The 11,273-nt window shown below is 35.6% G+C and overlaps 1 protein-coding gene across 1 annotated transcript; it reads right to left on the bottom strand.

The window, feature by feature from the left end:
- Positions 1-596: 596 nt before the first annotated feature.
- On the bottom strand, positions 597-10,511 carry LOC114726660 (uncharacterized). The gene is made up of 12 exons (XM_028913329.1): positions 10,250-10,511; positions 9,877-10,123; positions 8,793-8,834; positions 8,527-8,703; positions 7,868-8,241; positions 4,983-5,634; positions 3,784-4,393; positions 3,249-3,660; positions 1,707-1,956; positions 1,566-1,622; positions 1,188-1,367; positions 597-1,106 (listed from the first exon to the last, which is right to left on the bottom strand). The coding sequence occupies exons 1-12, from the start codon at positions 10,267-10,269 to the stop codon at positions 726-728; spliced, it is 3,402 nt and encodes a 1,133-aa protein (XP_028769162.1). The 5' UTR covers positions 10,270-10,511; the 3' UTR covers positions 597-725.
- Between the last annotated feature and the right edge of the window lie 762 nt (positions 10,512-11,273).

The raw sequence follows: 11,273 nt of genomic DNA, 5'->3' as shown, positions 1-11,273 counted from the left end.
ACACGTGGCACTTGGGAACTGAAGCCCACCTCCATTTTAATTACACAGTTAAACTGTTGCTAGTCAAGAAACTCGTAATCTTTGGCCAAGAAAAAGAAAAAGAAACTCGTAATCTTTCCTAAAGACAAAGCTAAATGAATTGAATATTGTGGCTCTCTCTCTCAACCAAAGATGCATTAGATTATTATATAGTAGTAGCACTGTAGCCCATACATGCGTACCAATCAGAGAATGCCAACGCACCCGTTCTGCAAGCATCGGCTTATTCAACGAGAAAGGAAGGGAACACGTGAACTGTATAATAAATAAGTATAGAATGGACTCGGGGCTTGCATTTGTATTATCAGAGCCTGTGAGTTGCTGATCTTTATTTGTTAATCTTCAAAATATCTGCCACCTGATTAACCCAAACATGGTTTCTTTGATGACCAAAATATTAACAATATCAAAATATCAGCAATAAATTTGATATCATATTTTGACCCAGTTCTTAAAATTTCGTACAAAAAACGACAGATTTTATTTTATCCGAATGGCTTCATATAATATACATAAAATCAACAGTGGACTTAATGCACAACAGGCAGGCGTAAGAGAATACAACAACACGAAGAGAAATTAATTTCAAATAAATTAAAGCATCGGCATTCTTATTCTTAATTACTTGAAAAATAACTCGAACGCAGCATCAGACCAAAGTAAAAGCTAAGCTTAACGAATAATGATTATTCCAATGGTGTGGCTCTGTCCCTATCAAAGAAGAGACCGGTGGGACCTGTAGAAGGCAGAAGAGCTAATCTCAGGAGATGTTCAGCAGCTTCATCAACAGTTGAGAATCCATAGTTCTGAGTCATATCAGTCTTCACAAATCCTGGAGACACCGAGTTAACTCGGAAACTCGGGTACTTCTTGGAGATTAATCTTGTGTACACATTAAGGGCTGTCTTGGCCACTGTATTGGCAGGCGTCATGGTTGGCCATCCTTTCTCATTCCATGTTCCTTCTTCATAGTCCTTGATGAACTCACTCACCACCCCATCAAGTTTTTCTCTTGTAAGACTCTCCAAGTCACTTAGTACCTTTCTGGCACGTTCATTTCTTATGAGCTGCACATCAACAAGAAGTCGTACAATTCATAAGTCATAAACAAAATATTAAAATTAAAACTGGAGAGTGCATTTAAGTACCTTGATGAGTCCAGCAAGAGAGGTGACATTGAGAATGGTGGGACAATTGGATAATTGAAGCAGAGGAAGGAGGGCTTCAGTCACTCCAACAGCACCAAAGTAATTAGTTTCAACACATTGCTTTGACATCTCCACATTGCATTTTACTATTTCATCCCAATCTATGTTCTCCCCACTAACCTGTAACACCTCATTCACATTACACTCCTAATCATTTCCATGTATCAATTACCAAAAAGGAAAGTTATTATCAAAGTATATTTTTCAAAGATTTACTCTTGAATCTTAAAGGAAAAGTTCCTGCAAAGTATTCCTAAAGGGCGGCATGTCTTGTAAATGACTGTAGGTTTGCGTTTTTATGTCAAGTGATGAGCTTACTTTTTTGAACAAAGCTTCGCCGTTCACTGTTCCTGGAGAGACACCTGCATTGTTTACCTGCACCAAAATATGCCAAGCATGGATTTATATAATAAATTAAATTATTCAAATATATTATCGGAACATAACATTAGACTATACCAAGATGTCAAGTTTGCCAAAGGTGGTGGTGATGAAATGAGTTAAGGAAGCAATGCTTGAAGGATCAGTGACATCAAGCTGATGAAACACCAGAGAGTCTGACGACACACCAAACTGTTTGAGCTTCTCAACTGCTCCCAGCCCTCTCTTCTCATCTCTTGCTGTGAGCACCACCGTCACCCCTCTTGCTGCCAACTTCTTGCATATTCCATACCCAAGCCCCTTGTTGGCTCCTGTCACAACGGCAAACCTAAAACAAAGCTCTACCTTCTGAGACATGATGTTGCACTTCATAATACATACTTGAATATATATGATTCAGTCATTTTGAATACCAAATGCTAAGTCATATTAAAGGCAGCTAATCAAGTACCTTTTTGCTTCTTCTCCCATAATTATGATCAGGCTTTTGGTTTCTAGCTTCTTCTTACAATGAGGCTACTGCTACAACTTGGCTTCCTTTTTACTTTCTTTGTGATTTGACGGTACATAAGCACACATATATACTTCATCTGCCCGTTTATATTTTACGTCCAATACGTACAATCATTGAATTTTCAATCATTATACTAGTGCCCCAATTGTCTTCATCATTCACAATTTGAGAAAATATTGAAGGTCATGAAGAAAACAAAAGCTGATTGCTACCCTTTGAATTATGCGTCAGATGAAGAATAAATTAGGCATATTATTGTACAGCTCTTGTTTCATCATTTCAAGGACCACACGAGTAGCTTCTTTTTAGACATATCGATCATTGATAAGATTCCTTTTTCTCTGTCTTAAAAAAATAAAAAAAATTCCCTTATCTTCCCTCTCATGTCAACAACCACTTCATTATATTATCTTTTTCGATGAATTTGGCGAATATCTGGCTATGCCATTTCATGAAAATAGACCATCAAATTTAATATAACTTGTCTTATCCCGTTATTTCTTTCTTATTCTTAATTTCTCTCTTTGGTCATAGTTTATAATCCAATTGAGTTTGGGACCACTCAGACCAATACAAACCCTTCACTTTCCATGTCTGTGAGTTGTCTCTTATGTGATAATAGATTAATAACTAATATCATTTGAAAGCAATTAGAAGTGAGCAGTAATTCATAGGCTGTAAAGTAATTTTAGTAACAATAATCCTAAGTTGTTTCTCTATTATATTCACTAAATTACTGTAAGCTTTTGCTCTTGTCGTCTATGTCATTCATATCAGGCGAGAAGTCTGACAATTTATACTGAATCAGATTTTGAACCAAATTCTCGTAAGAACACTTGGGGCTTTATTAGTCGCTACAACCTGAGAATTTTTGCTGAATACTCAATAGCTCTTCCTTGTTATAATTGGTAAATGGGAACATCCTCAATCCATTGCGGACTATGGATCTACAAGTCTGTAGTTCATAATTAAAAGCATTTCAAAAGTTGCGTGCAATTGACTTACAGCGTGTTCTTCCTCATTATATCGCCCCTAATCAAATTTCATTTCTACAAGCGAGAGAGCCAACACAAATTGTTAGGAACTACAAATTGGTGGGGACAAACTGGAACCACTGGCTTCTGGGATCGTCCAAACAAGTAGGATCATCTAGTATACAGATGCATCTTCTTGTCACAATTGTTGAAGAGTTTGCGTCCTGGTGCAGGCACAATTGCTTGCCATGCTGGTCCACCGTAGCCAAGTGAAGCTTTGAGAGTGACGCAGACTTCCAAGAACTACTCTGCTTGCTCTGGCAATTATTACCATCAGACACGACAACAGGAAGCCCTTCACCTGATGCAGTTAGGCATTTGTTCGTACCACTTAAGAGAATCTGAGATCCATCTTCATGAACCCATCTCTCGATCTTGTTCTCACAACTTCCCACTTCAAGCTCATTCTTCTGGTTAACGTGGACACACTGGCCACTCAGTGGGTAGTACAAGATATTTGCAATAGGGAATTTGGAAGTTGGATCTGCATTATAATTAAGTATAGAGACAGATTAAATTGAATAAAAGATGGACCTGCACATCATTTGAATCAACTACCAATATTGAATGGATGGTTAGTCCTACTTCCCTAAATCAAGAGGCATACCTTGATTCTTCCTTTGAAGGAGTTGGAAGAGTTGGGTGAAGTTTGGGAACCTCAGATTTTGCCAGGAGGCATCCATGACACCAAATGTCTCCTCAAGTTGAACCTGGTCTTCTCTCAGGTAATAGCCACCTTGCAAAGCCCAGAGGCCCCAATCCAGGTCTCTCCCAACAAGGTAGGTTTGAAGGCAAGTCAAGTACTTGTTGTCTGCTTCAGTAGAACCTTCTTGGTCGAACCCAAATTCTGTGAAAATCAAAGGAAAAGCATTGTCGCCACGAGTAAGGAACCCCGCTCTGTGGTCTATGCCGTTAATGGCTCTGGCACAAATTCTGTTCAATGGCTGCTTAGTCCAGATATCTTTCAGCTTTAGTGTTCCAATTCCAGACCATGAATACAAATGTGTCTCAAACACCAATTTCCTGCCCAAACCTAAGTGAAGAGGCCTTTTCTTTAGGAACTGAAGCTCAGTGTCGTAGTTGAGGCCTGAGACAACCACCAGCACATTTGGGTTCGCCTTGTGAACTGCTGTTGCTCCTTGGCTCATATAAATGTACCAATCACCCACGTATTGACGAGGACCATGGAGTTCATTCCTCAAGCTCATGGCCACCACCTGTTGGCCAATACCAATTTTAATACTTTTAACTAACATGCCTAGTTGATGTTATTAAGATAATGATATGCACTTTATGCATTTACCCGTACGTCAATTTAATTTCGAATATTTGGATAAAAAAATTTAATTTCGAATAATTGCTGATCAAAAAATAATAATTTCAAATAACTTTTGGGCTCACTTATTAGAATAGAAAAATAAAATGGAATAGAAAATCTAATTAGATAAAAAAAATTATCATCTTGTAGATTAAAATTATTTCTGTTAATTTTCTTATTTTAAAATTATTTAAATGAAAAATAAAATATAATTATAAGCCAAGACATATCAAATCATCGTTAACAGAAAATAATAATAATCCAAATGAAAATTAATATTTTATATTTGAAGGATCAGGATTTAATATTTATATATGAAAAAAAGAATTTAATATTTATTTCTTAAGTTACTTACTAGCATAACTATCTAGTATCCAATGTCTAATGGTACTGTTATATTGTTTTCAAATTTTTATGCAAAGTAATATAAAAATGTTTTTTTTTTTTTTGGAAAAAAAGGATTCAATTCATAGGAACAAGATACGTACGGCGGAATTCCCAGAAAAGCGTTGGGCTGCCAAAGTGAGGCCCTTCACCCACTCGTTGGGATCGAAGTGCCTGTCATTGAAGAAGCCATTCTCATCGTCATCGGCGCAGCACCATTTGGGATCGCTCACATGATTATCCAGCAACACCTTCACCTTCTGATTCCCAAGCTCCCGCACCACTTCTTCAAACGCCTCCACATGCGTCTTGTTCAGCGCCCACGGATTGTTCTTCTTAATCCCTTCCACCGTCTCCGGAATGTCCAATTCCTCTAGGGTTTTTCCCGCATTGCGATCCATGTAGCGAGTCCACATGTAGATCGCGTACGTCAGACGCACGCAATTGAACTTGTACTTCACTATTTGAGCCACCATCTCCTTCAATGGCCGCTTGTCCAGACCTTCTGGAAGCATCGGCTGAAGGTGTCCCGCCCAGTTGCCGCACACTAGTTTGGCTCGTTCGCCATTGAAGTCGTCCATGATCCATCGGCTTTGGGTTGAGAGGGGATAAGCATTGGAATGCTGAGATGTGAGGAGAGCAGAGAAAGCGACGAAGAAAAACAGAGCAGATCTTAATGTTCTTCCCACCATTGTTGCTCGATGACGATTCTCATGAAAGTAATGGTATGTGTGCTTTAAATAGAGATTTTGGAATCTGAAATAACAAATTTTCCAAGTTTGGTTGCAATTCTGATCGTAATCCACGTATGTTCCATGTAGGATATGTATAATTGGAGATAGTTAATTATTCTAGGGATTCATTCCTCATTGTCTATCCCAATACATGCAGACTTCAGTAGTTTGGTTCATGGACCAACTAATAAGGGGAAGGAATTATGTGAGGAATATTATTTGCAAACTGAGATTGCAATGAAATTAAATTTTGTCAGTATGCCTCTGTTTCCAACTGATTAACCATATCGATGACCTGGTCTTTTTCCCAACTGAAACTTCATTGTATTATGGGCTGTGGAACTCCTCATCTCGTGATCTCCGAATACGGCGACCAAGTATGCCTTATTTACACTTTGAAGCCCGTTTTCACTTGTTAACCAAATCATTGACCAAGTACTTCGTTCTGTTTATACAGTTTATTGGCAGAAAGAGATAGAATTTTTTTTTTAAATTCTTCTTAATATAAGTTATCTTATTAAACTTATTATATAAATGTTGAATTTTACCTTTAATTTTTTTTAAAAAAATATTAAATGAGAATAACATTGAAAAGTTATTAAATTTTAAAACAGAATTAATTTTCATGAAATATGTTCAAGGTGTCTTGTAAGACAAAAGGAGCATGCCTGATTATGTGAACTGATAAGTTGTCTCTTGATGCTGAGTTCTTCTCCAAACTCATGGTGGGTTAGCATTACTTTTTAGAAAATAAAATCACGACTCAAAACTTCGACAGTGATATGCCTCAGCAAACGCTGGCCCAAAAAAATAAAAAAATAAACTAAACAGTGAATGTAAATTGGTAAATAAAAAAAATTGAATAATTCATATCAAAGCATTTTTAAGTATAATGTTATACTATAGCTTATAGTAGTATTTGCTACCAGCTAATTCTGAATTTAATGTTTAGTATGCTCCCTTTTTCTAAATATTTTAAAATACATCTTTCAAATTCAAGAGATATTCGAGACTTTCTTTCATTATCCCCGCACGTCTCATTGTCGCCGAAAAGATTTTTAAAATTTGTCAACGTTGAATCTCTGAAAAGATTTTAAAATTTATCAACGTTGGCCCAAAGTGTTTTAGGTAAATAACAATAACAGTCAACAATGGTGATCTGAACTTTGAGATAATCTGATTAATGAAAGTTCAACTAATCTTTTCTAGTCATACATTAACCAACAAAAAGCAGAAGGGGACAAGTGTTGTGAGCACATCAAAGAGCAATTGCCAATGCTCATGACAGGTAATTTTGACATACTAAACAACCTTTCTATACATGTACGATGGAATGAAATAAAAAATAAAATAAGTGGAGTTTTGGATCATATTCTTTAACTACTATTGACAAATAACAATAAAGAGTTAATGCCATTTTTAATTCTTGAAATTTATTTCATTTTAGTTTTGATTCTTAAAATTTAATCTCATTTTGATTTTTGTCATTATTTCAAGGATAAAAAAGTCTTTAAACTGATCAAAATAAAATCAAATTTTAAATATTAAAATTAAAATGACGTCAAATTTTAAAAATTAAAACTAAAACGAGGTCAAATTTTAAAAATTAAAAGTAGTATCAACTATAAGATAAATACAAGCCAACTATTGTATACCTTATTTTTTTTCAATATATACATATATATAATATGGAAAGCTAATGTTTTCAGCTATTCTATTGGGCGCATTGTAATGTAGATAGTGATTTAAATTTAAACCCTTTTAATACTTAAAAAAAAAAAGGATAATGTCTAATGTCTTTCCCATTTAGGATTAAACTAATTCAGGCGATAAAAATGCAATGAATATGAGCAGCAACTCAGGGGTTCAAATTCCCTTTCTATATAAGGCAAAGATATAATTTTACTCCTGATTTTTTTAGTAGTGTAATTTTACCGATGGTCTTCTTTTATGCAATTTTACCTCTAGAATTTGGGTGCAATTTTAGGCACCCAGCAAAAAAATCACGAGAAAAATTGCATAACTAAAAAGAACTAGGATAAAATTACACCTGAAAAATAAAATTAGAAATAACATTGCACCTTTAGCCTTGTGTGTGTGTGTGTATATATATATTTTAAAAAAAGGACCATATCTTTCTACTTTCTTGTGATGTAACCAGTTGTGACAGAAAAATATGGGTAAAAAATGGCAGCATAGATCCATATTTTCAAAGTTTGATAAGAAAAACTGTGATGCTAATTAGTATGATTCAAAAGCTGGACACTTCATGGCGAGCAAAGAAGAGGCCAGAAGGTGAACCATTTGGGAGCAAAGCTAATCTTACAACACTAGCAGCACCATCTTCCACAGATAAGATACCACTGTTTCTGTTAATGTCTGTTTTTACGAATCCAGGACAGACACAGTTAATACACATGTTTGGGTACTTTCTCGCCAGAATCCTTGTGTAAGAATTCATGGCTGCTTTTGAAACCATATAAGCAGACAGAAAAGTTGGCCATCCTTTGGCTTCCACTGTTCCTTCTTTGAAGTCTTTGACAAACTCTCTTACTACCTCATCTAGTCTCTCCTCTGTAAGATCATCAACACCATCAAGCACCCCTGTCGCCCACTTGTTCGGTATGTTCTGAAACAATGGCATTAACCAAATTTGATGTTGCTCTAGTGGTTATCCAAAATCACAATTGAGAATAGAAAGGAGATTTGAGAGGTTTGGGGAATTAATATAAATGTATAGGAAAGTGTATTATTCACAAGTTTTGACCAATACAGCTCATTCTAAGTTTATTGCGAATCTACAAGGCTCACTCTGGTTTTAATAAAATAGAGAGGATATTTTGTATCAGTTTTGAAAATAGGGGGGAAAAGTCTGTAATTTCAGCAAAATTCAAAGCAAGTATATGCAATGTACCTTCAACAACCCTGCTTGGGAGGAAACATTAACAATCCTTGGAGAATTGGACAGCTGAAGAAGGGGAAGAAAAGCCTCCGTTGTTTCCTTAGCGCCATAGTAGTTTGTTTGCAGACATTTCTCAGCCAACTCATAAGTTTGAGTCAATGCCCTCCAATTGTAAGGTGGGCCCTCCCCCTGTACAATAATTAAAAACAAATCTTTTTTGGTGATTAATACAAATATACACGAATAACACAGTAGAGAAAACAAGCTCATTGACTGACCAACTCATCCAAATTTAATCCGCTGATCGCTGCATTGTTCACCTGCAAAACAATGATTCACATTCGTAAAAGGCAAAAAGGACAAACATTTTTTTAAAAATTATTGAGCCCTGAAAATATTAGACCCCCGCCTAAGCCACAACAGATTGACCAACTAGTTTGTATCAACATCAGCAAGGTCAGATACAGGTCATTCATTCATTTCGCAGATAAATAATAAAGCAAACAGTGGCTTTAGTTTGACCTGCCAAGGGGCATTTCACGTCTAAAGTGGTTGAGTGTTTCAAAGCTTCCAAGGTTGGTAACTAACTAAAAGGGGAAAAAAGGGACACAAGGTGTTCTTAAATAGTTTTCAGTTCTTTAACACAACACACACACACACACACAATCTATTCAGTCTCCAATGCACAGTGTTCTTATCATCTCAAACACATCTTACACGAAAGCTTGCGATGCTCGATGTGGGAATAAAGCGCAAAGCGTCATTTTCTGTACTAAAGTCTAATTTAGTTATAAAGGATGGGGATGGCAGAGATCTCACGTTTGACCACCAGTCACAGGGTTAATCCAACCAGAAAAATGCCCGCTAACTTTTATTCAACAATTTCTACCAATTTAGAACGATGAAAACTTCATTTATTCTAAGCTTTCTCCAAAGAGATATAGAGAAGGTTGTTTGTAACAAAATATATTCCAGACGTTTTATTTTATTTTATTTTTTGGTGAAGAATGTCAATTTTCGAAGTAACTTTCTAAGAACATAAACGCAAAAACATAATCAAACAGTAAACTGTCGCTGTCTTTAAAGATTTCATATTAACCAACTGAAGTACAAGAAGCATTTGAAAGTAAGAAAACTCAATTCCAAGCAGTCCTTTTATCTGTGAAGAGTCATAACAAGCTATAATTACCGATTAATCTCGCTAGGAAAAAAAATATTAGGGAGATTTATTCAAGGAATTGATGCTCATGAAAATAGTTCAGTGCATGCAAGATTCCAATTCGTCAATTCCCTTCCACTGAACGAAAAGAAGAATAAAAAGAGCGTTGAGAATATTCGCCGCTATGGACATTTCATTCTTACCAGAATATCAAGTCTCCCAAATTGGGTTTTAACAAAATCCACAAGAGAAGCAATACTAGCGGTGTCCATCACATCAAGCTGATGAAAAATTACAAGGTGGGAGATGCCAAAGGCTTTCAATTTCTCAAGGGCTTCGAGGCCCCTCTTCTCATCTCTTGCTGTGAGAACCACCTTGACTCCATTGGAGGCCAACATTTTCACAGTCTCCAACCCGATCCCTCTGTTCGCTCCTGTAACAACACCATACCTGAAACCACAGCCAATGCTACCAAATCAACATATGTACGCAGTGAACAAAATGAAAGGATCTTATAAACATGCGAATAGATTTGTTCAAATAGGGAGGAAGACAAAGATGCGATAGTGGTAGTACCTTTCTTTAGGTTCCGCCATTGATGCAGAAACTGCGCAGGATGGAGGATTATAAGCGGAAGCCAAAATATATAATTATCGCAAACTAGATTCAAACTTTGACCTTTGGGAAGAGAGATACGTAGGAATACGTGAGACCCGTTTGATACTCAGCAGCTTGAGAAGGAAAACATCAAAGCAAAGGACAAAGAATCCATTGAAAGTGTGTGAGCTAGAAAGAAAGCCGAAGCGAGTCATTGATCATGATGATTCAGATTCAGAATCAAAGAGAGCCTTCCACGGCCTACTTTTGTCGTGATTATCATCATCCTTGTTTTATAGATTAAAAGTGATGACTCCGGCAAAAAAATAAAATAAAAGTTGATGACATTATATTAGCAGTATTTTAGTAAGAAAACGATTGCTTATTCCTGTTGGCAAAAAAAACAAAATGTTATTTATAATTATATCTATTTGACAAGTAATGAATGTACTGGATATATATTTATATTTATAAATATTATTATTTTAAAATCAAAGCTAAGCTAATTCCTTCCTTGTCATAAAAATATTTTATTACGAGGGAAAAAAACTGTTCTTCGAAACGGTTGATTGTCACCTGATTTTATTATAAAAATTTTATGATATATATTATTAATTTAAAATCAGTTTTAAATAAGTAATAGTTCTTTTCGCAAAATTTTTCTATTCATAAATACGAGAACCAAAATTTTGCTTATAGACATTAATCCAATTGCCAACATCACGTAAATTTTTACCTTATGTCGTGTTTCATAGGATTATATAATTTTTTTTAACAATTTGAATATAAAAATAATAACATTTTTTTTTTTGGCCGAAAAAAAATAATAACATTTTAGTGTTAAATTTATTGCGTAGATTTTCATTAAGTAAAATATTTTGAGATTGGTCAATAACATAATGCTCTTGGTCAGAGGGATTAGGAGGGAGCCCTTTATTTATTGCTTTTTGCTCTGCCCGACTCTTCTAGATGACGATACATTAAAACTGAATGGACAGGCAGG

The sequence above is a fragment of the Neltuma alba genome, unplaced genomic scaffold, assembly GCF_004799145.2.
Source record: "Neltuma alba isolate B1F8T4 unplaced genomic scaffold, ASM479914v2 tig00012398_pilon, whole genome shotgun sequence".
NCBI classification, from domain to species: Eukaryota; Viridiplantae; Streptophyta; class Magnoliopsida; order Fabales; family Fabaceae; genus Neltuma; species Neltuma alba.
This window is presented reverse-complemented; position numbering and strand designations above follow the sequence as displayed.